Source organism: Carcharhinus amblyrhynchos, chromosome 7 (assembly GCF_965287045.1).
Source record: "Carcharhinus amblyrhynchos chromosome 7, sCarAmb.v2.hapA, whole genome shotgun sequence".
In the NCBI taxonomy this organism is placed as follows: Eukaryota; Metazoa; Chordata; class Chondrichthyes; order Carcharhiniformes; family Carcharhinidae; genus Carcharhinus; species Carcharhinus amblyrhynchos.
In genome coordinates, this window is record NC_137330.1 from 34025265 (window position 1) to 34052590 (window position 27326).

The 27326-nt window shown below is 41.7% G+C and overlaps 2 protein-coding genes across 2 annotated transcripts in view; one reads left to right on the forward strand and one right to left on the reverse strand.

The window, feature by feature from the left end:
* LOC145345575 (uncharacterized) overlaps nucleotides 1-3887 on the forward strand; it is a 30239-nt gene extending 26352 nt beyond the window's left edge. Inside the window, exon 7 of the mRNA XM_080193413.1 lies at nucleotides 3758-3887. Coding sequence (XP_080049539.1) covers nucleotides 3758-3887 — 130 coding nt within the window. The remainder of the gene's footprint in view (nucleotides 1-3757) is intronic.
* Nucleotides 3888-13659: 9772 nt separating this feature from the next.
* On the reverse strand, nucleotides 13660-26703 carry cmpk2 (cytidine monophosphate (UMP-CMP) kinase 2, mitochondrial). The gene is made up of 5 exons (XM_080193252.1): nucleotides 25974-26703; nucleotides 22296-22410; nucleotides 20000-20201; nucleotides 16602-16835; nucleotides 13660-15277 (listed from the first exon to the last, which is right to left on the reverse strand). The coding sequence occupies exons 1-5, from the start codon at nucleotides 26589-26591 to the stop codon at nucleotides 15148-15150; spliced, it is 1299 nt and encodes a 432-aa protein (XP_080049378.1). The 5' UTR covers nucleotides 26592-26703; the 3' UTR covers nucleotides 13660-15147.
* Between the last annotated feature and the right edge of the window lie 623 nt (nucleotides 26704-27326).

A 27326-nucleotide genomic window follows, 5' to 3' on the forward strand; every position in this document is an offset into this window, starting at 1 on the left:
CTTGGCAATATATATGTATATGTTATATTTATATATCATATATATGTGTATATATGTACGTGTGATATCACCTCACTCTGGCAATGAGTCCAGAAGGTAGCAAGTCAATAATGGAAGTTTTTGAGAAAATTTGAAGGTTAGTTAGATAAGAGAAAGTAACGGTTCTGAGTAGAACTGCATCTGCCAGACAAAGGGTGAATCCTGTGCTGCCTGAATGAGTTCATTTGTCAGGGTATTTATGTTTATGATGTATGTATCTGGAGGATCCAAAGTTAGCAACAACAAACAAGTGACAATTTGTAATTTATATGATGCCTTTAAGATAATAAAACATCTCAAGGCTGTTCACAGGGATATTAAGGGTGAGATTTTGTGGCCTCGCCCAAGTGTGACCCAAAATTCTCGCCCAAGATAAACGGACATTTCCGTTATCTGCTCCTCGTCTGCTCCGATTCCGTGACGGATAAGGTAGTAGAATTCCAGTGTTTGGCTCCAAAGATGAAATGGAGCAGCATCAGGAGATGTTAGGGCAGATGGTCAGAAGCTGAGTTAAATTGTGAGGAGCATGTTAAAGGAAGAAAGCAAGGTGGAAAGGAGGAGAGATTTAGGGAGAGAATGTTATAGCTGAAGGCATGAAAACGTGACACAATTAAAATCGGGGACATCGAAGAGAGTTGGAGGAGTGCCAACATCTGGGAAGGTTATAGGACTAGAGGAGATTACAGCGATATGGAGGAGGCAAAGACTTGGTGGGATTTGAAAGTGAGGAAGTGAAGCAACGAGAATATTGTTAGTGATGTCAAATTCTGGGAGGAAATTTAGATCGCAAAGAGACAAACCGAATACCAAAGATTGGGAAACTGAACAGATGAATGGCAAATGGCATTTAGTGTAAACAATGCTGTGGAATTAGTAAAATTAGTGGAGTAGTGGGAATGTATACTAAATGAATCTTGACCACAGCAAAAAACACCAGAGGTGGGGTGGGGGGTGGGGGGTGGGGGGATGGTGGTGGAATTGGGTGTATTGATAGATAGCAACACTGGGCAAAGAGAACTAACCGGATCCTGAGATACACAGTCAGGGATAGAGCACACATCCCTGCAGGTAATAATGGGGTATGCATGCATTTGGTATAGCTGTACCTGAAGTCCTGTGTAAAGTTGCCATAGTACCAGTAAAATTACTACAGTCCAGATGATCCCCCCCGCCTTTGATGGGGAGATCTGACCTGTGATGATTTAACCTGAGGATCACCACATCTCAGGCAAGGGGCAAGATTAAGAAAGCGAGCTTTCACAAATGACCTCAGCTGGTACAGCCATTCAACCAACTGAGCTAACCAACCTCCAAAATGTCATCATAGTTACAGACGACCATAGGCCCTTTGAGGAGACCACCAAATCCATAATGGCTGCAAAATCTCGTGAGAGGCCAAAAACAGGATTTACGCTGGCGAGATCTCAGAGTGAGATCTTCCCTGTCCTCCACTGGTGACATAATCAGGTTCACATCCAGGAAGGACATGAGCCTGATTTGCATAGATTAACATCACATTAGCAGGCTTGACATCGCTACTTCCAATCTCATCCCCACTTCCCACCCAGCCAGCATGACGTTAACACCGGCATGAATCTCTACTGATTTTAAAATACAGAAACTGGTTGAGATGACCACACTGGGGGTTGCACAACTAAGTATAGCACCCAGGCAGTGAGGAATATGCCCAGGCATTGCTCTCTGGCACTCTCCCTGGTACTGCTCTATGGCACTGAGGTTACCTTTATCCATGGGGGGGGGGTGGCGGAGGGGAGTTGCCCTTCTGTGACTGAGGGGGGTGGTCCTTTTATCTATGGGTGTGTTGACCTACTGTGTGGGGGAGCTCTCAATGTCCGTGGGGGGGGGGGGGAAGAGAGAATTCCCTGTGTCCGTGGGGGTTTCAATGTCTTTTGGCAGGGGGAGCTTTTATTTAAATTGGAGATCGAGACATCCTTTAAAAAGCACGCCCCAATCATAGGATTCCTGGCGTTCCTGGCTTTCATAGGCCCCACCCCTCCAGCTGACTGTGTGAATTTTGCTTCCTTGTTGAAATTGCTGGGTGCTGTTTAATATGGTGAGAAAAGTCGGCTGTTCAGCTTGCAAGCTTCACACTGGTTTTGGTGGAATTTTTTGAGAACATTACATGTGCCGTGGACAATGGGGAACCTGTGGATGTGGTGTATCTGGATTTCCAGAAGGCATTCGACAAGGTACCGCACCAAAAACAGCTACAAAAGATAAAGGTGCACGGTGTAAACGGGTAATGTATTAGCATGGAGAGAGGATTGGTTAATTAACAGAAAGCAAAGAGTGGGAGTAAATGGGTGTTTCTCTGGTTGGCAATCAGTGACTAGTGATGTGCCTCAGGGATCAATGTTGGGACTGCAATTGTTTATGATTTATATGGATGATTTGGAGTTGGGGACCAGGTGTAGTATGTCAAAATTCGCAGATGACACTAAGATGGGTGGAAGAAATGTGCAGAGAATACTGAAAGTCTGCAAAAGGATATAGATAGTCTAGGTGAGTGAGCAAGGGTCTGGCAGATGGAGTACGATGTTGGTAAATGTGAGGTCATCCATTTTGGTAGAAATAACAGCAAAATGGACTATTATTTATATGGTAAAAAATTGCAGCACGCTGCTGTGCAGAGGGACCTGGGTGCCCTTGTGCAGGAATCTCATGGAGTTGGTTTGCAGGTGCAGCAGGAAATTAAGGCAAATGGAATTTTGTCTTTCATTGCTAGAGGGATGAAAACAGTGAGGTTATGTTGCAGCTGTATAAACTACCTGGAGTACTGTGTACAGTTTTGGTCTCCTTACTAGACAAAGGGAATACTAGCACTGGAGAGGGTACAGAGGAGGTTCACTGGGTTGATTCCAGAATTGAGAAGGGTTGGCTTATAAGGAGAGACTGAGTGGACTGGGGCTATACTCATTGGAATTCAAAAGAATGAGGGGAGATCTTATAGAAAAATATAAAATTATGAAAAGAATAGATAAGATAGAAGCAGGGACATTGTTTCCACTGGCGAGTAAAACTAGAACTAGGGAGCATAGCCTCAAAATAAGGGGAAGCAGATTTAGGACTGAGTTGAGGAGGAAGTTCTTCACACAAAAGGCTGTGAATCTGTGGAATCCCCTGCCCAGTGAAGCAGTGAGGCTACCTCATTGAATGTTTTTAAGGTATTAATAGATACATTTTTGAACAGCAAAGGAATTAAGGGTTACGGTGAGCAGGTGGGTAAGTGGAGCTGAGTCCACGAAAAGATCAGCCATGATCTTATTGAATGGCGGAACAGGCTAACGGGACTGGATGGCCTACTCCTGCTCTTAGTTCTTATGCTCTTATAGTTTTCCCACCTAACCCAACTCTGTGTATTTTGGGGAAGATTCCAGCCACTGAAAGAGCAAATCTCTGAAATGTCACTTAGTCTGAACAAGGGATTGAGGGGTGGGGATGGAGTCGGCGAAGAAGCATATTTGAGGGCAGATTTGCAGGTAGAGATTAAGTCAAAGAATTCAAACAGGAGGGGTCACAGAATCCAGCTCTTAGATCTGGACAATTCTTACTGAAAGCCAAATCTTTGCATAAAGAATCGGAAATCTGAACATGGATGGAATTCTAAGGTAGTAATAGCCTTACATTGGTAGTTCAGTATTTGAAAATCATTGTCACCTTTCTGAATAAACCTACTGAACTCATGATTTATTTACAGAAATGAGCACCGACAGAAAAGAAAATACCAACCCATGCAGGTTGGAAAGCGAAAGAGTAACAGCCCCTCAGATTCCCAGTGTAACAGAGATGTCCGCATCCTTGGCGCCCCACTCCTCTCATATGAATGAGGCAATTTGCTCTGTCCCACAAACGTACTCTTCAGCTGATATCTTACCCACTAGTACTGAAGAGAGAATGACAACAGAATTTCTTCCAACTGGCACAGAATGTGCAACCATTCTCCAACCCATTGAAGTAAACACAACTGTTTCATTGCCATCTGTGTCCACTAGAATTAAACCTAATAAAAAATTGTTTCATGGTACATTACCTCCTGCAAAGTCAACACTACAGGATGTCAACAAAAAAGACAATTTCTTAGATTTGGGTAAGTGAAATACTATTTCATGGCTCGGCTTGGTTTCTGTTTGATGGTGATTATTTATTAATTTATTTTGGCCAGAATTATCCAACCTCGCCCGGGGGTGGGATTTTCCGTTTCCACTGCTGTGAATTGAGATTTGGCTGAGTGCCAAATTCTCCACTCATGCTGGTAGTGGTAACAGGACGTGTGAGGTCGGAGAATTCTGACCTTTGTCATTTTGGACGACTTTTTTATTAAGCTGTAACTTAGCTGTTGCTCCTTAAGTGCTATTGCTTGCCATCTGGGGAAATGGAAAAAGGAGAAGCTGTGGTAACATTTCGAGTTGATCTGCCTAACCAGTTTCCAAGATAGCAAGCAACCACATGAACACTGAGATTTCTATTAATTTTTCATTTCATTTCAGAATTGAAATTTTACAGTATTCACATAAAACTTGTGTCTGCCATGCTTAAACCATAAAAACAGCTTTGTTGACCAAATTCAGCAAATGCTACCAGCTGCCTTCATTGTGTTGAGAAATGTGTCTAAATATTGTAGTTCTGTTTTGGATTATCAGTAATAAAAATTCTGTCAGCAGTTGCTACTCTTTACTCTGAATATTAACACCCTGCCTCTTGCTGAACAAAATAGGGCACGCAGGAAGATTAAATGAGGGCAGGTTACTTGCCTCACTGTTTACATCATGTTCACGCCCCCACTATCAATGTTCTCCTAGGTTCTGAGAAATGGTGGAAGTGTTTGCTGCAAGGATGCAGGGACGTAAGAAAATTGCAAAAATTGGAATCATAGGAACAGAAGGAAGTAGGCAAATTCAGCTCTTCGAGCCTGTTCCACCAATCAATCAGATCGGGCTGATCGTTCCCTGGTCTCAAATCCACCTCCCTGCCTGCTCCCCATATCCCTTTCACCCATTTTTTATTAGAAATATGTCTATCCCTTTCTTGAAACCATTCAACGATTCGGATTCCACCGCACAATGGGGAAGCAAGTTCCACAAATTCACCACCCTCTGCGACAAGTTGTTCCTCCTCATCTCAGTTTTAAATATATCACCTCTCAACTTACACCTGTGACCTTTTGTTCCTACGATGCAAATTGGACACTGATATAAAAAACACTGATACGATGCTTTAACAAGCAGTGAAATTCATCTCAACTATGTCTAACGCCCCCAATTAAACCTGGAAGCAAAGCGCGTTTGGGGTGAGAATTTGTCCAGAAACTAAATTTCCTTTTATCTTTGGTTATGGTTTCCTTGCTGAATAGAAGGGCTCCTCAACATTTCAATTCTCTCAGTGGGTTGATGCATTACCTTTCAAGTGCTTCCACTGAGTTTTTGGTTTTTGCCTACAACTATATCAATTTAGGATCCACAAAGAAATTTTGGACCTTCCCTGGTCTGGTTTACTGTCTCCCCAAGTTAAATGCCCTGCCGATGCTCACTGCCTTGTCTCACAAATAAGTGATGATTGAGGGATTTGTTGGAGACCATCTGTGCGTAATGTAACAAGGAGTCAGTGTTAGCAGAAGAAAATTGGCAGGACTAAGAATGGAAAAGTAAACTCAAGTTACTTCACATGCTACAGATTGAAGTAAGACTGATCAGAAGTCAGGTACAGGGCTCTGTACAAGGGTCATTTGGACTCGCAAGGTTAACTTATTTTCTCTCTCCACAGATGCTGCCAGACCTGCTGAGATTACCCAGCATTTTCTGTTTTTTGTGTTTTTATATTGCAGATTAAATACAAGTACTGTTTCACCTTTCAAGCTCCAGTCGAAATTTGTGCCACAAGAGTGCCATTTATTAAATGTTCAAATCTCTGAGGTTCTTTCCAAAGTAAAATCCTGTTGTGTGTATAAGTTTTGTGTTGGCTATGGAAATTATTTAAAAATTGACATCTCCGTAAAGAGGAATGTGAAACAAATGGGAATCAAATCAAAATCTTTGATTAAATGCTCTGAATCTCTGAATACAGCCCTAACAGAAGAGAAATAGTGTAATTATTGACTGATAAGACTGGAGTTGAGATAACATTGAGAAGCAATTAGAATCTAAAATTTACAACTTCATCACCCTCTCTTACTTCGTAATTCTTGACAAGCCCTATGAAACTGTTACCTAACCTGGACTCTGGAAATAATAATTTTTTGTTTGCGATTTATGAATTTACTGAAATAATAAGAATTTTCCCATCTATATGCAGATGAACCTGTAGCAAAAAAAGTCTGCAGAATCCAAGGATCGCCCACCTCCATTTCCTTCCAGCAAATTTTTGACCCACCTCCTATCTACACGACAAGCAGTTCTGCAGCACTACCTATGTGTAACGTCCACACATCAAGCAGGTCTAACAGGATCACAACAGCATTCTCTGGCAAACCATTTCCATTACTTTCTTTCCTCTTTGGATGCTCTAACAAAACAGGCAACAATAATATCAATTCTGGAATGTTTGCATCCTCTGGCACTTTCCCTTTTGCCTTTGGGTGGAAAGGCCCAGCTTTAACTCGTCCCACAATCAAGACTGGAGTGGCTAAAACCATGGGGAAACCATCATCATTTCCACTGACTGGTATGCTCAGCACTGTGAATGTTCTGATAATTTTGTGCCAAGTAGATTTCCTTAAAGCCTTTGGATAAGAATTTTCATGTGGCCTCTGTTGATCACTGTCTTAACTTTGGCATTAGGTCAGAAAAAGCTCAGAAAGACCTAGAAATAGGGCTTTCCAGTAATGAGTCTGACAGACAACCTTGTGGGTGAAATTCAGTTTAAAGTTTATTTACTATCGTCCCAAGTAGGCGTACATAAACACTACAGTGAAGTTACTGTGAAAATCTGCCAGTTGCCACACTTCAACACCTTTTCAGATACACTGAGGGAGAATTTAGCATGGCCCATGCACCTAACCAGCACATCTTTCAGACTGTGGAAGGAAACCAGAGTACCCAGGGGAAACCCACGCAGACACAGGGAGAACGTGCAGACTCCACACAAACAGTGACCCAAGCCGGGAGGTGAACCCGGGTCCCTGGCGCTGTGAGACAATTAGATTTTAGCAAACAAAAAATTGTCTTTTTCTTTGAATTGACTGGAAGAACTTCACTTCATGTGTGTTTTGTTTCTTTGTTTCCACCAGAAATTATGTTCCATTCTGTAAATCATAGTGCTTAAACTTACACACCAAACTGAAAGTGGCTGTCCAAGTCATGCCCATTTAGGCTCACCAGCCCTTATTCTGATTTTTGGGGAAACCCTTTCAAGTCTCCAGTGTGCCAGATAGACTTAACAGAGCAGGGCCCTCCTTCCTTCTCTACCTCCCACTTACTGAGAATAGGCTTTGTGTGTCTTGGAGCAACTCCACTGCCTGAATATGCCTTAGGACCATTTGAGGATCCAGGCCAAAACTGTCTGATGGATGAAAGCTCCCTGCCTGCTAAGTAAATCCCTGAGTCTAGTTAGTAGCTTCTTTTTTTTCCATTATTGCAACAGAAAATGAGGAATTTCAGTTGTAGTAAAATCAGTATGGTACAAAAAGTAGTATTTGTTGCTACATATCTTCATAGAACAAAGATGTGTCGTTATGCTTTGAGAAAAATACTCCACTAGACTTTCCCCTTTTATATTTATTTTATGATGAACTTTAGAAAATGCCCTCTTTTAGCAAAAGGAAATAAAGTCTACAGAAATTATCATATGACTTCCTCTTAAAAAAACTCTCTCCAGACTAAAAGTGTTCCCATTGAGCATAAATTTACTTCCAACTGGATTTTAAAGAAATATCTTAACTAATTGGGATTGATTAGACAAAGTTTAGGCACAGTCACAAAAAGCGCAATATACCCTTATTCAAAAAAGGGAGTAAATATAAGTCCCAACAACTACAAGCCAGTCAGTTTAACATCAGTGGTGGGGAGGCTTCTGGAAAATTCAGGGCAAAATGAATAATCACTTGGGTGAATGCAGGTTAATTAAGGAAAGCCAGTATGGATTTGTTAAGGGCAAATTGTGTTCAACTTACTTGCTGGAGTTTTGTTGATAAGATAACAGAAAGAGCAGGTGAGGGCAATGCTGTTATTGGTGTACATGGGCTTCCAAAAGGCATTTGATAAAAGGCTATATCACAGACCTTCAAAGTCTGCTTGTAAAGAGCAAAGTTATAATTATGGAATAAAAGATGTGGGAGCAATTGAACACAAAATTGGCTGAATGACAGGAAATAGAAATTAATGGTTAATATATTTTTTGGACTGGACGAAGGTTTATATTGGAGTTTCCCAAGGATCTGTGCTCGTTCTGATATATATTAATGAGCTAGAGTTTGGTGTACAAGGTACTATTGCAAACTTTGCAGATGATCCAAAATTCAGAAGCATTGTGAACAGTAAGGAAGAAAGGATAGAACTTGAACAAGACAGGTTGGTGGAATTGGCGGACAAATGGTAGATAAAATATAATGTAGAGAAGTATGTGGTGAATCATTTTGATAAGAGGAATGCAAACAGACAATATAAATTAAATGATACAATTCTAACGGGTGTACAGAAGCAGAGGGATCTGGTACAAAAGTCATTGAAGATGACAGTACAGGTCAGAAGCTTGGAATATCCTTGGCTTTATTAAAGCAGAGAGGAAATGTTAAAAGTGTATAGAACACTGGTTCAGCCTCAACCGAGCTATTGTGGTATTGTGTTTGTTTCTGGATGTCATACTTTAGGAAAGGTGTGAAGGCATTAGGAAGAGTTGAGAAAGGTTCCAGTCTGAGGGAACATCAGGTACGTAGCTAGATCAAAGAAGTTGGGATTATTTTCCTTGGTGAAGAGAAGGTTGAGAGATGATTTGATAGAGACGTACAAAATCATGATGGATCTGGACAGAATTGCTAGGGAGAAACTGTTTGGAGTTTGGAGGTAATTGGAGGAGAAGACCAAAGGAGCATCCCTTTGCAATTCTGAATGGGAGAGGGGAGTAGAAGATGGGTTTAGTGGTGGCATCAAGCTGGAGGTGGCAGAAACGTCCAAGGACGATCGGTGAGTTTGAAGGCAAGGACAGGGGTTCTATCATGGTTCAGGGAGGGAGAGGAAATGGAATACACATACGTGAAGTCTCTGTCATCCACAGTGGAAGGGAATCTTTGATCAAGGAAAAAAGAACATGAGATGCAAAGCGATGGAATCACTGCTTAAAGCATTACATTGTCCATAGCTACTTTGTTTTGATACATACATTTTCTTGCACATTATACCCCTTTCAATATTTTTGAATTTCCTATTTTCCATACGTTTATATTGATAATGCATTTCTGCAATGTAGTGCTTTTTACACTTTAACTGCTATTTTCCTGAGTTATTCAGTGAGGGCTAGATTTTCTGGCACCTCTGTTAAAACACAGCAAATATACACATTGATCAATTGCGATTGACAAAAACTCTTGAGAAATATTATAGCAGAGCTAACTAATAAGCAGCTTTGAAGGACAGCACATTGGCTTTTTATATCCCCTTTAAAATAGAACTTAATACATGAAGTAGTCAGTGTTTTTTGGGGCTATGTTTATGTTCAAGCGTTTCATGGGCCACTTATTTATTTTGAAATTGCTTGTTATTTTGTCCTGGTCATTACTGTTATGAAATTTACTGACGTTCCTGTGTCATGCATCCATCTCACACGCATTTCAGTCTCCCAAATGGAAAATCGGTGTAAATGTCATTGATGGGAAACATTTAATGCAATCTGTGCTATTCAAAGCTAAACACTGATTTGCACAATGGTTAGAAGTATGCAGTGGTTAGACGAAGTAACCCAGATTCTAATAAACCAGGGTTGTTCAAGATTTTTGGACTCAAAGTTACAACATTGGTATTGAATTCTGTGTAGGTTTTTTACACATCACAAATATAATTTGCCATTAATTAATTATTAAACATTGACTAGTGGAATTGTATTTTTAAGAATAAAATTATTTAATCAATATGAATATAATCTCACACCAATAAACAAGTTATATTTCCTCATCATTTACACTAAGCCAGTGAGAGAAAGAAAAACATCATGCAACTTCCATAAAATCCACAGGTTATATAACACTCTACAAACTGTAATCTCAGCACAACAGATGAGATTTTAACCCAAGTTTATTTACTAGTGTCACAAGTAGGCTTCCATTAACATTGCAATGAAGCTACTGTGAAAATCCCCCAGTCGCCACATTCCATCACCTGTTTGGGTACACTGAGGAAGAATTTAGCATGGTCAATGCATCTAACAGCACATCTTTTGGACTGTGGGAGGAAACTTGAGCATCCACAGGAAACCAATGCAGGCATGTGGAAGACGATCAGACTGCACAGACAGTGACCCAAGCCAGGAATTGAAACTGAGTTCCTGGCACTGAGGCAGCAATGCTAACCACAAATTGACCAATGTGATTATTGCCATTTGACCATTCCTACAAATCTATTGCTCCCTATATAATACAATTACAAAAGACCCACTTTAATGCCTGATTGACAGCTCTGATCAATGATATCCATTTCTAGTAAACATTTGGCACTTCACAAGGATTGTTTACAACTCAATTAATGTAGTTTGTTTGGCATTCCTTTAATAGATGAATAGTTTTTTTTTAAATTTGCTGATGTTATGGCAGAAGACTGGAAAAAAACTTCCAATTTAACTTTTTAGAAAATCTAATCTATTGAATTTTTTTTGTAATATCTTCATTATACATTTCAAGAATACTGGAAAACAGGGGAATTACTGCCATCATAAAATCAGATAAATATATTACCTGATGTATTTTCAAATAATAGTGTGATCTTGTTTTTACCTATAAAATGTTGTGCCAACTTTGATTCAGATCTTTCTCTTTTCTAATTCTAATCTTTTTCTCATACTGGCATTGCTGACTTGCTTTATTATTGACCTTTCGTGAATCAGTTTTAAAACCTTACTCTTTTTATTTTTTAAAATCTTCCTTCTCATCACATTATTTCTGTTAGAGTCATTGGCTCAAATCTTGATAAGGCTGAACCCTTCTTCAGAAATTAAAGTTAATAATCCTGACTTGAGTTTTCATTGAGTAGATTTGACTATTGGGCTCCCTTATTTGTCGATGGATTAAAAGTTAGATCTACACACAAAACCTGCAGACAAATGAAGAATTGAAAATGGTTGAATCGGCAACGTATGCCAATGTGCTTAACTAGCATCTTTTTATGTTACAGAGCTATAAGTGAAATTAAATGGTGAACAAAACATATTTCGACTTTATCAGATGGTTGCTAGAAAGGAACAGGATGTGCTTGATAGCGAAGTGATTTGATGCATCATTACAGTCAACATTTTAGATTTTATCTGTCTAAAAGTCTTCTGTCTACATTCACTGTAGAAATCATGTCTGAAATAAACTTGGTTGCAACTCAGTTTTTGGGTGGAATTCATGGTACTAACCAGTTAATCTGCCAATGTCACCTAAAGGCCAGAGATAGCAACATTTCCAAAGGTACTGCAGCAGGTTCTTCCCTGAGGTCAAGGATGATGGGATAGAGGAGATGGAGCAATTTTGCACGTGATTAGATCTGACCTTTATGTATTTGCTAACATGAAATTTGGCATGTAAGTTTCATTTTACTTTTGCAGCTTGAAACAATCTTAAATGCACTCTCCTCCCGCCCACAGCCTCAGCAATGATTAAGCTACCTTGTTGATCATTAGCCTCTATGTAATTGTATACTGATGGTGATACCATTAGACACTATTTATATTTCGTCCTTGTAGAATATTAACTCATTAATTCAAATATTTGGTCTGTTGATTGCCACCCAGGCATCGCTGGCCTTGGTTAGGGTTTTATTGGGAAAGAGTTGATCAAAACATTAAAGTTTCATTGATGTCCAAATTTTATAAATGTCCACACAAAAGTTGGAGAAACATCTTCCAGGCCATGAACTACAAGACCTCTGTGTCAACCCCAACTGTTTCACTGGCAGTTGTCTTAAATTTTAAATTGTGTTGCTAGAGAGAGAGAGTGATGCAGGCGTTGATCATTGGGGAAGGGGGTGATTCTAGCTTTGATTGCGGGCGAGGGGGTTGGGGTCAAAGCCCCTGAGACCTCTGTGGTGGGATGCGGGGAAGATTTTTTTTTGCCTCTGATTGGAATGCCTTTTAAAATTGGTACCCTGATTTCTATGCAGACAGGCTATATCTGCATGTTTAGGCCCCACCCCTCAACATGGTGGTGTGAAACAACCCCCTTTTTTTGACTAAGTGCCATAAGATCTGGCAAGAAAACCTGCCTGTTTTTTTTTCTGAAGAGAAGCATGTCAATTTTCAGTCAGACACTGACTCTTTGCCAAGTTTTAGTAAGGTTCTGTGGCATGTCCTGGGATTCCAGGACTGGGTAACTGGGAATCTGGGTGGAACGGGGAGGTGAGGCCCAGAGGAGATGGCAGAGGCTGGTTGGGAGCATTGGAGGAGGGGAAGGAACACCTGCAGGGGCCTTTCCTTTTTGGGGAAGCAGAGGTAGATGGTGTCTAGGGGTCAAAAAAGTGGTTGCTGATTGAAGTGTCCACAGCATCCCCCAGCTTCTCACCCAAAGCCAACATTTTGGGCTTTTTCCTTGACCCTGATCTCCTCCTGCCAGCCTGATAATTGAGGCTGGATGGGAAACTGCCCATAATTGCCAATTAAGGGCCTCAGTTAGGGCAAGGCCTGGCTGGCCTAGGCCCTACCCATACCAGGAAAAAAAAGACGTCAGGTTGAGTGCAAGTTGGGTGTATAGACCATGTGAAGAATTTTATTGCGACCCATCCCCATCCTCCCCACTGCCTAAAATTCTGCCTCATGTCCCTTTCTTAAGAAATAACATTAGAAATCAGAGCAGGAGTAGGCCTTATTGCTCCTCAAACTTGCTCCAAATTCAATAACATTACAATTAACCTCTGACCTCAGTTCAATTTTCCCATTCAATCCCCAAATACCTTGGGAGTGATCTTGAGCCTACGGTCTCCGTCCACAAGATCCGGCAAAATCAGAAATCCCGAATCTCGCCAGCAAAACCAGGTGCCCCTCACCGACATAATGGTGAGAACCTTTTACATTCATTTAAATAAATGTTGTCATTAACCGCTCCCCCTTTGCCAGATCTCCTCCCACCACTAAATTTTCATACCTCACCAACACTTGAAACACTTACAAGAGTGATTTAGTACGTTGCTGAAGTAGAGAGAATCGCTCAAACTTTAACATGGCACAAAATGGGGGATGGTGTAAGATCAACCATCCACTATTGGTCCAATCCAATTTCCTTTTGCCAGTGAGGAACATGCCCTTTAGCAAATGGTCAGGCCCACATGCCTATCTAGTGTGAGTGACATGTCACTCCAGGCCCAGACAATCTACTTCACTCCTAATATTCGCCTGAAAAAAAAGGGATAGGCAATAAATATACTACCTCACTTAAAAAACAAAACATGGCTCCTCAATGTAGATTAAATATTTATTTTTATTTCAGATTGTTCCATATAATGACACTGATGGTTATATGGGTGTATTTTAAGTTTATTCATTACAGAATTATAACCAAACAACAGGATGATTGCACAGAATTACTCAATGAATTGAAATAGCATATATTGTGTGTTTCGTATCTTATTTACAGCAGAACAGGTTAAGGCAATCCATATCAGGGATTGTGGTATGTTTGAAACCAAAATCTGATGCAATTGGAAATTTAATTCTAAAATGGGTTTAATGGACCAGTCCCATGCCTCACATATCACCAGCACAATAACCAGATGAGAGTGGATAACTACGTTGGCATGGCATTCTGCTGTAACAAATTTACTTCAGTATTTTGCATGAAGAAGGACTTGCACTTATAACACACTTTTCCCAGCTCTCAGATATCTCAAGGTGCTTTACAGCAAATTAAGTACTTTCAAAGTGCAGATATTGTGGTAATGTAGGAAACAACAGTCAATTTGCAACAGTAAATGTTCACAAACCGCAACTTGATAATGAGTGAATGTCTTTGGGATGTTGATAGATAAATATTGGCCAGGACACCAGGGAGAACAACCTTGCTCTTTCTTTTGAAAGTTTGCCATGGAATCTTTTACATCCACCCAAGTGTGCAGAAAATTTATAATGTCTTGTATGAAAAGGCAATGCCTCCAACAGCACGGTCTCAATGCTCAAACATTGGAGTGGGCTTGGACTCAGACCTTTACAACTCAAGAGACAAGAGTGCGACCAGCTAACACTATACAGTGCAACTTCAAATGACTTTGCCTTGCAGCCTGCACCAAAAGTGATTGGTTTTATGCAGGAGGAAACTTGCAATTTTCCACGTGAGAACAAACTCAAAGTAACTCTGAAGCTGGTCAGTGGCAACACAGCCTGTGCTGAGCCACTACTTTCTTCGGCTTAAATTTAACTGTCCAATCAAACTCCATCCGCAGGGTTGTCAACCTTGCTTTGTAATGATTGGTGCAGAGTGTTTGATTAATGTCACTTGATGGTTCTTCAGATGACTGATTACAACAATTTCAGCACTTTTTTTTGACAAAGTGTTAGGCACTGATTTTCAACTTCACTGTCATGGCAGTAACCCAGCAGGGCAGATCACTGACAGTTGTAGAACCCAATTGAACAGATTAATGCCCAAGTGAAGAAATTAAGAGTTATTCCAGGATCTGAGGGAGAGAGGTGCTGGTGATCAGTCACTGGAAAAGGAAAGGTGAGCAATAGGGTCCTGTATATCTATTTTCATTCACTTAAAGGTGCACAGGTCGATGTGCAAATAAAATCAGCTAATCACATCATCATTCACTTATTATTTTATCACAGTGAAATTAGTGCATGACTCATTTACATACCCAGTGCAAAAGAAATGGGGTTATTAATACTTGTTCATGACACTTAATTACAATGCATTAAATAAAGGCATGAAATATATTTCAGTAGGAAATGATTGAAGCTCAAATTCACCAATGTATGAGGTCAGGTTTGTTCAATGGCACAGTGTTTTTCAATTAGAAGAAGAGCGTTTTGAAGGACCTTTTCCTTTGAAACACTGGCATCAACAACAACACAGGCTGGATTCTCCATTCTTCTGTAAGCTGCTTCCACCCTAGTGTGCAAAAGATTAGAAACATATTTGTAAATTGATTAAAACAGATCTTGGCACAAGCCATACAACTTGTTGGAGGTGATAAATTCCTGAAGTTTCAGTGTTAATTGTCACAAAAGTCCAGTGCTGGCTTTTGTGACAATTAATGTGGTTCCTAGTTTTGTCTTCAGTACTTAAAGTTAGCATCTAAATTATTTCAAGTGACTTGAGACTACTTTACTGACTCACAATAAAGATAATGGGTGTTCTTCTGGTCTCATGTGAGGTTACTGCAGAGCAGGTACGTAGGGTGTGTCTTATAAATCAGCAGTGCATTTTAAATAAGTCATGCCAATTGAAATTAGCTGGTATAGGCACAAGGATTGAACTTTTCTGTTTTAACATTTTATGATGAGCTGTTCCATAAATGTCCACATGAATTATCTCTTCATATAATATTTTAGGGGCATTGTTTTAAGGTGCGAGGGCAATGTTTAAAGGAGATGTACTAGGCAAGTTTTTTTTTACACAGAGGGTGTTGGGTGCCTGGAACTCACTGCCAGGTGAGGTAGTGGAAGCAAATACGATAGTGACTTTTCAGGGGCGTCTGGACAAATTCATGAGTAGGATGGAAATAGAGGGATATGGTTCTGGAAGGGTAGGGGTTTTTAGTTTGGTCGGGGCAGCATGGTCAGTGCAGGCTTGGAGGGCCAAAGGGCCTGTCCCTGTGCTGCAAATTTCTTTGTTTTTTTTCATTATAATCTCTTTCTGAAGTGCATTTTTTTGAGTTTCCCTAGGAGAATAGATCCAGTTCCAGCTGTTGCTTACTGACATCCAGCTCCTTTTGCTGTTGGACTTGAGGGTCCAACACTAAGCTGCTGCTCCTGTCTCCTACATGTTGAGCTAAAATCCCCAACAGCATTCTGGACCTATCCCAATTGCAGAAACAGTTCACTGAGAAAGCAAACAGAAAACCACAATTATCATAACATATATTTCACATAACATTGCCCCAACACAAGGAAGTGAACACCTAACAGGAGGGAAATGAATTGTAAAATGGCAATGAGTCACAAAATATACCGGTTGCTGGGAAAGAATGTGATGGAAGGGTTCAAAAACAAGGAAAGGGATTTTGGAAATTTATTGTCCAATAATAAATTATAAATTAGGAAATAGATGGTGATTCAAAGAGGGATCATTTTCTTGGCCAAAAAAGATGGGTTTTAGAAAACATTAACATGTGGAGAGACAGAGAATGCACTTTTCTCAAAGACCCAAAGTAAATAAGCCAAAGATGGCTGCCCTGTCTCCATAGCTTTAAGTAGTTTTAAAAATGCCTTACTTCTGTCGAAATAAATTGTTTGCTTCCAGCTCAATTTCTTCCTTCGTTCTTGTCTCTCCTCTTTGTTCTAAGCGACGGACTCTCTCCTCTGCATCAACTGTGAGCAACAGCACCAAGTCTGGTTGAACTAGATCCTGGGGCCACTGGTACAATTCATGGTGTGGGGGTGGTAGGTTCTCCACCTTTCCACTGACTTCCGTTGCAATTGCATATGCTGCAGTGCTGTGCCAGAATCTAGAATGTAACACAACACACTTAAATCTCTATAAAGACAGATAGTATTACAAACAGAGAGATGAGTTTGGTAACCTGGAAGAAAAGTTGACAATAATTTTTGAAATGTCTTAGTGTATTTAAATAATAATGAATATTTCTGATCAATATTCAGTATAGTTGGATTTACACGAAAAGTGATTTATTTGTGTCACAAGTAGGTCTACATTAACACTGCAATGAAGTTACTGTGAAAATCCTTGAGTCACCACACTCCGGCACCTGTTCGGGTACACTGAGGGAGAATTTAGCATGTCCAATAGCACCCTAACCAGCATATCTTTCAAAGTTGTTTTTGAACCCTTCCATCACATTCTTTCCCAGCAACAGGTATTCTCTGCTTTTGTGACTCATTCCCGTTTTGCAATTCATTTCCCTCCTGTTAGGTGTTTACTTCCTTGTGTTGGGGCAATGTTATGTGAAATATATGTTACGATAATTGTGGTTTCCTGTTTGCTTTCTCAGTGAACTGTTTCTGCAATTGGGATAGGTCCAGAATGCTGTTGGGGACCGGTAGCTCAACACGTAGGAGACAGGACCACCGGTCCAGCTTCTTTCTGACTTCTTAGAGGTCGGTCAGTAATTGAAATTAGTGCTGTCAGTTTACACAAAGTTATATTCTATTTTGTCAAAAGATGACTTGTTAAGTGTCAGTGTATCTAATAATGTAATATTTTAACTTAAGACACCAGACAACATAACAAATAATACCTAGCACATTTTGCAAATTACATTTCATTGATTTTTTTTAACAGCAGGTTTTTAAAGACTAGTTCATCAGCAAATAGCAACTAAATCATCCTGTGAAATTGCATCATCTGATCCAAAGAGTAAAAAAGCTGGTCAATAAACTAGCAGGTAGCAGATTGATCTCTCTGCAACTCAGAGACTGGAATAAATCATTGGGTTCCTCATGCATGTTTCACCATTCAATAAATAATGCTGATTCATTATTTAACTCCAGCTACTCACCTTGTTTCTGTAACCTTAATAACTTTGCCTTTCAATTTTTATATTTCCAATTAACCTGGTATGAAAAGCTTTCTTTGGAGAGAGAATTTGAAACTTCCATTATCTTTTCTATGAAGAAGTGCTTCCTGACGTGACCCTTCAATGATCTCGCTCCTATTTTAAAGTTATGCTCCTCCTTCCGTATGACCCCCCCCAAAGAAAATTGTTCCTCGCTCTCTCTCTAAATTCATTTAATCACCTCAAATATCTTAAGTAAATCACCCCTCAATCTTCTATACCCAAAGGAAAAACAAACCTAACTTACCCAACACATCTTCAGAACTTAACCCTCTAAACTCTGGTGTCCTTCTGGTGAATGCAGGCTGCACTCACTACTACGCTCTTATGATCTTCCTCAGGTGCAGTGACCAGAATAGAACACAACATTCCACATGGGGTGTAATGACTTCAATCAAGCCATTGAGATTGGCCTATTGGAGTATGAATTCCCTGATTAAGGGTCCAATTGATAGGCCAGTCATGGAGTCCTTGCCTTGTACTTAACCAGGAGTGTCAGTTCCTCTGAAATCCCCCTGGAGTTAGACTGCTGACTGAAAGCACTTTGTGTACTGCTATTAGAGTTTGTAAATAAAAGGATTTTGGTGAAGGGACTTCTGCTCCAAAGGAATAACTTGGATTAAATATAGTATAACTTCCACCCCTTTATACGCCAGCTCTCTTGAGATAGAGGCCAATATTTCCTTGGTCTTTTAAATCACCACTGCACCTGTCCACAAACTTTTAGTGATTTTCGAATCTGTAAATTATCCTCCTGTTCCACAGTTTCTAGCATCTAGCCATTTAGAAAATACACTGGCGCAGATTTTCATTCCCAATCGGGTGCGCAGAGTTGGGAAATTTTCTGGCTCCACTGAACCAGACCTGAGAAAGAAAGAGACCTGGAAAGTTAGACTTTCATCCTGGACAGCTTGATTAGAAGTCAGGCCCATTCTCCTCACCCACCACCTACCCCACCCCCCTCCCCCTGCCCCCCACCCCCACCACCACCCCTGGATTGAATGCAGAGGTTGTTAGGAAGGTAGAGGAGGTGAATGGGTGATAGGCCTGCCTCTGCATAAATGTTTTATTGAACTAGTTGTACATTGGTTAGAAGCAATGTACATTTATATGTAGGGACATGTCCTCAGCAAGCAGAAGGAACATGTCCGGGAATTGCGCCTTTTTTTAATTAAACAAAAGCATGCGGGACAATAGCATCCTGTGCATTCTCCATGACAACTCTTTGACTCATCAAAGTTAACTTGTCAACCAATTGGCAAATCTTTTCCCATGCAATAAAAAGTGTTGTTCCCTTTGAAATGCAAGATGAAAAGCTCCGACAACATGTCCCTTGTTTTCAGCGATACTCACATTCTGTCCTACCAAGCAAGTACTTCATTGCAGCTTGCTGGAGCAATAAATTAGCTTTTTGGACTGCAACAGTGCATTATGGCAGAAGTGTTCTCACAAAATTACGTGTATTAAGGCCTGCTCTCTTTGGTGACACATCACGATTGTTATTACATTCATTTGTCCAGGCAAAATACCAGGGCTGCTTTGAACATGCATGGAACACTGCATCCCAAAGCATTATTGGTTAACATGAAGATGGGCTGCACTATCTATAACTAATGATGATCATGCAATTATGATTCAATGTCATGCAATAATGATGATCAATGCTGCAACTCCATAATGAAAGCAGCTTTAAGCTTGTGGATTTTGAAGCAATATCCTTTAGTTCCTGTGTTTACAGCAATTCTTCATTTTTTTGAAATTTGTGGTATTTGTCTTTCTGAACTAACCCTCAGTACAGGATCACATTATAAACTCCCTTTCTTTCCAGCAGAATGTCGATTTACTCTGGCTATAATGATACTGACAACTCAATGTGCTTAAGAACTTAACTAATTTTTACTGGGGATCTACATGGTTATAAATTGTTAGTTTTTCAGTGGGCGTCATTGAAAGTTACATGCCAAAGCATCAGCAATGTTTATATCTGAAAGTTATGTGTCAGAGGACCATTTGTGCACACTGAGGGGTGTTACACGCCAATAGAAAGCCCCAGTATGGTATTCACTGAGAATGAAAGTTCTAAAGGCTATACTTACCGATCTACAATTACTGGAGACTTTTCCGACACACTTGCTATGGTGGAAGCAGTAATGTAGTTACCCAAAGCATAAAAAGCTCGTCGAATAGGAGGCGGCTTCGTGTCAAATGTTTTTCTCAAGTGGCCAATGCAATCCGGTGGGGACTTCAGAAGTGTGGCTTGAATTGATTTTCTTAAGGCCTCAGTCAAAGTACTTTTTCCTACAGATAAATACAAAAGGTTAGAAGTCATGCCAATAACACATCATAGAGCAGCTCTTTTTAGATGTAAATTACTGGCTTAAGATGCACAGGCTATGTGTAACCAGAGCACTGAGCAAGGGAAATATATGGTGGGGGGGTGCAATTCACCCAAAAAAATTATTAGTACCGAATTCAGGTAAAACTGGAGTAAATCACGCTGAGTTTTTTTCAGTAGGATTTTCAAAATGAATCTCCAGACTCTGTGCACTGTTCAGTGCCTCAGCGTAAATCAGTCCAAAAATCAGTGGGCATGGCCTATTCCCACTTGAGAGATTGGCAGCATTGCGCTGAGCGGGCCACTGCGCATGCGCTAATCTGCCAGCGCCAAGGTCATAGGTAGAAGAAGGATTGGAATGAGGGACTCACTGAATGTTAAAATGGCGGCGCGGGCTTGTTGGGCTGAAGGGCCTGTTTCCTGTGCTGTGTTGTTCTTTGCTCTTTGTTCTTTGTCAGCCCCGCACTGCTGACCTCCTGATTGCTGGTCAGCCTAATCACTGGCCAGCCCCACAACCCCCTCATCGCTGCTCCTCCAAACCCCCCGCCCCATGGCCCGATTGTGGTCCTCTTGGATGTGTCCAGGCCAGCATCAACCCATCCACCTACCCAGCCCCCCACCCCCCACACCTCCCGGCTTGCCTTGATCTCCACCACCTGTCCCTCACTGTCCCAATATCCCGATGCCCAACCTCCCTGCACCTCCCCTGCAACTACCAATTCCAAGCAGACTGCCCCCCTCCCCCCCCCCAAACTCCCCACCCCCACTCCGATGGCCAGTCCTGATCACTGGCTTCCCTCCATCTGTTCATGATCCCAGTGCAGAGGGGCAGCAGGAGCCCCCACCCCCACCAGTCTCCCTGAGAGGTCCTGCCCGCATTAGGCCCTGCACCATTTGATCTTGCCCCCCAACACTGCCCGATGGCCAGGGGGGGCACTACCAAGGTGCCTCTGGGCATTACCACTTTGCCACTTGGTCAGTGCCTCTGGGGAGCCTCCATTGCCCCCTTCCAGTGGGTCCAACTGCCAACTCCCTGCAAGGGGGGGGAGCTACAGTAAACCCTGCTGGAGTGAACCACTCCTGATCAGGGGGGCACGGCGGGGTGGGGGTGGGGTTGGGGGGGGAGAAAGTTGTGGGCCCGGACACTTCAGTCCCAGGCCCTTTATGATATTTGAATAGGATTTAAATGCTCATTTGAATAAATCGGCACGCAGCTGATGGCACCGGAGTCTGGCTGTTGGAGACTCACGGAAGCCATGGTTCTCAGAGGGAGTCCTCAAAATGGCCTCCGCTTGAGTCTCCCAGCCTGCTGTGCTACAAAAGCAGCACAGGCGGACTGGGAGGATCGCTCATGAGCTTTGACATTCCACTTGTTCAGCCATCAATGGCCTAGTGGTGAACTAGATTACCTCGGGAGCCGTATAAGAGAGAAGGTCGCAATTGAGATTGCCGTTTTGAGTTGATTCAGTTGGTATGGGACAGTAGATCCCATAACTGGCCAGAGAAGTAAGAAAATCAACCAAGGTTCCCATGTCGCTGCCTATTCAACTGTCCCAGGGCGATAGCATGCATTTCTGTAGGATGAACATCAAATGACATCAGCTGTGAAACCCTTTCACACTGAATTGGCTTGAACATACAGAAGGGACACTTGAATGAGATTCCCTTACAAAATTCAGCATCTTTTGAAGCAGAGAGGGAAAACGGCTATGCCTCTTACCTGTGCAAATATTATCATAAGGAACTATATGATCTCACTGAAATGTTAAAATCATAACTGTTTAAAACATATTTCATTGATTTAATAACTCCACAACACTATTAGGTAGCCAATATCATTCTGATGATATCTGGCAATTAAAACTTTAAAAGTTTTTAGTACACTGCATTAGGAAACTAGCTCCTTACTAGGTGGCCTGCCTGTTCTGCATGTTGACAATAGTTTTGGACTTTTATGCAATATTAATTTTTACAAACTGCTGAACTCTGTATACTTGCTGAAGAATGTTACATGTTTTGTATTCTCATTGTGTGAAATATAAAATGATGTTTCTTACCTGTTGCATCGAGTCCTTCTATCACAATTACTGGAAATTGTCCCTTTCTACAAGTCCTGTCACATTGATCCGCTAATTGCAGAACATCCTTAGCTTTGGGAATCATACCTATACACTTAGATGAACAGAAATACAAACACAGCATTCAACATAAGTGGCATTTTTAGAACAGCCTGTAAATCATTGTTATTTGTCTTAGCATTTATAATCCAAATGCTTTTGCTTAAACCTGTTTTGTTTTATTGTGTTTAGCATAAAAAGACACATTCAATCAATAAAAAAGGTTAGGCCTTTATTGCATGCCTTAGAGGAGCGCATTGTCTTAAGCTGGTGGAGTCCACTGCAGCTCATATTGCACGGCACAGGGTCACTGGATCCGGATTCATATGATCAATGTCCTTAGCGTGGAACCTCCCACCTCACTTAAAGTTTCAAAGTTTATTTATTAGTTTCACAAATAGGCTTGTGAGGAAGCCAGATTCTTCCCATAAAATAAAAGACAAAGCATGGAATTTATTTATGTTGCTCTTTCACAGAGTATACTCTGATGGCAATATTCAGTGAGATTGGCCTTACAACAGGTCATCCTTACACCCACCCTCTCAACGAAGCACAATATATAGATCAAAAAACCTAGAACAGTATTGGAAAGAAAATACCTTCAGACTCTCACTTTATGTGCATACCCGCACAGAAGTAATAATGTTATTTTAAAAAAACATTTTTTTGTTTATTTTTATTAGTGTCACAGGTAGGCTTATATTAACACTGAAATGAAGTTATTGCGGAAATTCCCCAGTCACCGCACTGCAGTGCCTGTTCGGATACACTGAGGGAGAATTTAGCAAGGCCAATTCACCTAACCAGTACGTCTTTTGGACTGTGGAAGGAAACCAGAGCACCCAGAGAAAACCCAAGCAGACACAGGGAGAACATGCAGACTCCACACAGATAGTGACCCAAGCTGGGAATCAAACCTGGGTCCCTGGCACTGTGAGGCAGCAGTGTTAACCATTGTGCCACTGTGCCAACCAAGTGGCTACTTCCTAAATGTTTATGGAAGTGGAATCAGATGAATTGACTAGCTACATCGCTTTTTGCCTGATAAAAAACAACTTCTAAAGATGTTGCACATGAAAAATAGCAAAATCTTCAAGAAGTAGTTAAAATATGGATGTGGCACAGAAATAGCACCTGCAAGAGGTGAGCTGGACAAATATTCTGCAAGTACTGTGGCTGTTGGAAATCTAGACTAATTTGGGGAAGCTAAGTTTTGTGAAAATTACCATACATCTGGAAGCCAGCTCCAACTCACCACCTCTAGGTTTAACTCAGCACTTTCAGATGTGTGTGTGTGTGTGTGTGTGTGTGTGGAGGTAGTTTAATGATGTGAATTTTTAATTGACCATATTGCAATGTTATAATGACGAATATTTAAATTTACTAGGGCATGCATGGGCTTCCTGAAGTACACCAATGCATACCAAAGAAGAATTATAAGAATAAAAATAATTATAAGAATAATTGGGCAGCACGGTAGCACACTGGTTAGCACTGCTGCTTCACAGCTCCAGGGTCCTGGGTTCAATTCTCGGCTCGGGTCACTATCCGTGTGGAGTTTGCACATTCTCTTTGTGTCTGCATGGGTTTCCTCTGGGTACTCCAGTTTCCTCCCACAGTCCAAAGACATGTGGGTTAGGTTGATTGGCCATGCTAAGAACTTGCCCCTTAGTGTCCAGGGATGTGTAGGTTAGAGGGATTAGTGGATATGTGGGGATATGGGGGTAGGGCCTGGGTGGACTTGTGTTTGGTGCAGACTCAATGGGCCGAAGGGCCTCTTTCTGCATGGCAGGGTTCTATGATTCTACGAAGATGAGCAGCAATTCATGAGGCTAATTAAAAGTCATAAATACTCTCCGGTGTTTAGCTTTGCTTTCTCACTTCTCACTATAGGAAAGGATTTGTTGAAAGTAGTCATTGAGAAAGGTTCATTTGTGCACTTTGAAGGTGGGTAAGATCCTTAGGTTGGACCTTAAACAAGGAGCAAGATGGCCATCAGCAGTAGCAACAACCTACTGTATGAGACCTACAGATGGCCAACAAAGGAGCAGCACCAGCCTATTATGATGAGACCTGCAAGTGCCCTGTGGTGAGACAAATAACATCAGCAGCAACAGCCTGCCAGGGAGATGCATGGTCCACTCCCTACGCAGTTGTGGATAGTGTCATGCAAGCTGTACTCCTCCACTCCCAATGCAGTTGTGGACAGTGCCATGAAAGTCCTGCCAATACTTCACAGATCTGTACTGCCCCGATCTGATAATCTTAGGGTGCAGCATCTCCATACAGCTGCTCAGGGTTTGAAGAGTCAGGATAAATAGGTAATTATCAGGCTGGCAAACTATAATTAGTAAAGTGTTGCAGGGATCAGTGATGGGGCATCAACTATTTGCTGTACAGCGAATTGACAAGACGACACCTAGAGTGCAATGTACATACAACATTGGTCTCCTTACTTCAGGAAAGATTTACTTGCATTGGTAGCAGTTTAGAGGTTTGCTAGACTGATTCCTGGGAGGAGGGTGTCTATAAGGAAAGGTTGAGAAGTTGGGCCTATTATCATTGGAGTTTATAAGAATGAGTGATTATTGAAACATAAAATATTCTGAGGGGTTTGACAGGGTAGACGCTGATGTTTCCTCTCATAGGGGAATCTAGAACTTGGAGGCGTCATTTAAAACTAAGTAGTCTCCCATTTAAGACAGAGATGAGGAAGGATTTCTTCTTTCAGAGAGTTCTTAGTATTTGGAATTTTCTTCCACAGACTAGGGTGTGCTTGGGTCACTGAATATATTCAACGCTGAGTTAGGTAGATTTTTCATCAATAAGGGATTTAAGGTTATATTGGACAGGCAGGAAACTGGAGTTCTGGCCACAATCATGTGACAATTCACTGAGAATTATTTCTGTTGCCAGACAGCTGAAAATCCCCAACTCCCAGTGTTCACTAGCCAGGGACACTGATGAGTTATCAATCTCCAGCACTTTCTGGTTTCACTTTCTGCTCCAGCAACAGAGGGAAGAACAGATCTAAGAGTGACTCAATGGTGTGTGTCAATCGATGCAATATATTTGACAAGGATCCCTATCAAGAGGAGAAGTGAGATTGTTGGCAAGATATTTATTACCCTATTCTTACTGTCCTTGAGAAGGTGGCAGCTCAACACTTTCCTGAGCTCCTACAGTCCATCTGGTTTAGGTACACCCACAGGAGGGAGTTCCAGAATTCTGACTCAATGACAATGAAGGAATGGCAATAGATTTCCAAGTCATGGTGGGGCATAACATGGAGTGGACTTTGTGCATGATGGTGTTCCTATGTGCCCACTGCCCTTGAATTTTACCACTGCCACCTCACACCCAATGCCTGGATGCTGATGTTGCTGTCTGCCCCTGCCCTCCCTGGGTGGCAGGGTCAAAGGAAGGAAGCGATAAACAGATAAAAATGAAGGAAATAAACAGATGAGGATGGAAATGGGACAAGGTTGTAAAAAAAAGTTGAGTGGGGTTTGATGATGCCAGGATTTAAACGCCGTTTAACCAGTACATGAATAGTTGTGTTCTGCCAAAACGAGAAACGTATCTGCTGTGAAGAATCATTTAAAAATTCGCACTTACCTCTTCTAAAACGCCGTAAGCATCTTCATACTTGGTGAATATAACTGAATTTTTAATATTTAACACAGAAGGATGGAGCTCTGGTCTTTCAGCCAGACAGATGCAGTTTCTGGAGATCTCTCTCTCCTGTCCAGCAATGATCAGCCTCAGTCTCTGCCATATTCTGCCCGCACCGTCCCTGGTGTAGCTGCAGAGAGCTGTGTGCTCATTTGCACGGACCACATCCTGCAACAGACGCTCTGTCTCCTTCAAGCATTGATCGTCCTGAACCAAGAACCCCTTGATCAAGGATCCCTGCTGGTTCGGGGAAAAGGCCATCAGTTCCATAACGCGGCATCTTGTGGGCAGCCTGCTCAGTTGATCTCGCAGATAGACGTACGATTCTGCACCTTGGATCCTGTTCTCAGAGGTGATGCAAAGCGAGTAGGTCTGAGCGCGGCTCAGGAGTTGGTGCAGACGGGAATTCTCATCCCAGGGCCCCTCGGAGGTTGGGTTGAGGGCGAAGTAGAGCGGCTCCGAGTTATTGCTGCACTCGATTGCGAAGATCCTTTTGGCCCATTCCCTGTACAGCGCCGGTCCCAGTGACTGGGCCATCTGGAAGCTGCAGCGGACACTCATTGTGGCCGCAGTGAGTGGAGAGAGCTCAGCCCGACACAGCGCCTAACTCAGCTCCCCAGCCAAAGGGCGCTTTATCAAACCCCACACCCAAACTGCTGGGGCTGCCGGACCGATAAACAGCCTCCAGGAAACTAGCGTGACGTTTGGAAACTGAAAGTCCCAAAGGCCGAATGAGATCTCAGGGAAATGAAAGTTCTTGCTTTCCAGGAATGGAGTTCAGTAGCTCAGCACAAAATAAAAGCCAAAACCAAACAGAACTGGGTCGGGACCAGGGAATCGCGGCTGGAATACTGATCAGTGTCTTTCTCTGAAGAATGTTAAAGTCAACACAATAAGACGCCGCATTTACAGGGAAGGTTCAGAGGGTTGTGGAGAAAGAGCAGGGGAAATGGGATCGCTCTAGAAGTGATGTGGAGATGCCGGCGTTGGACTGGGGTAAACACAGTAAGAAATCTGACAACACCAGGTTTAAGTCCAACCAATTTATTTGGTAGTACACTCACAAGCTTTCGGGGTTTGCTTCTTCGTCAGGTGGATGGAGAGTTCTGGCCTCAGACAGAGCATATTACAGCACACACAATTTACAGATTACTGATTACAATGCGAGCCTTTACAACTGACCTGCTATTCAAGTCTTAAAGATGCGAACAATGTGAGTGGAAAGAGTATTGTGCATAAGTATGAGTCCATGTGGCTAAATTCAATAGGCCCCAAACCCTAAGGTGAGAATATGCC

Excerpts from the sequence above, each read along its gene's own strand:
- cmpk2 (XM_080193252.1), bottom strand. The coding sequence starts at position 26,591 with ATGAGTGTCCGCTGCAGCTTCCAGATGGCCCAGTCACTGGGACCGGCG. Across the intron at positions 20,202-22,295 it reads AGAAGGACTCGATGCAACAG|GAAAAAGTACTTTGACTGAG; the intron begins GTAAGAAACATC and ends ATTTATCTGTAG. Across the intron at positions 15,278-16,601 it reads AACAATTTATTTCGACAGAA|GGTGGAAGCAGCTTACAGAA; the intron begins GTAAGGCATTTT and ends TTTGCACACTAG.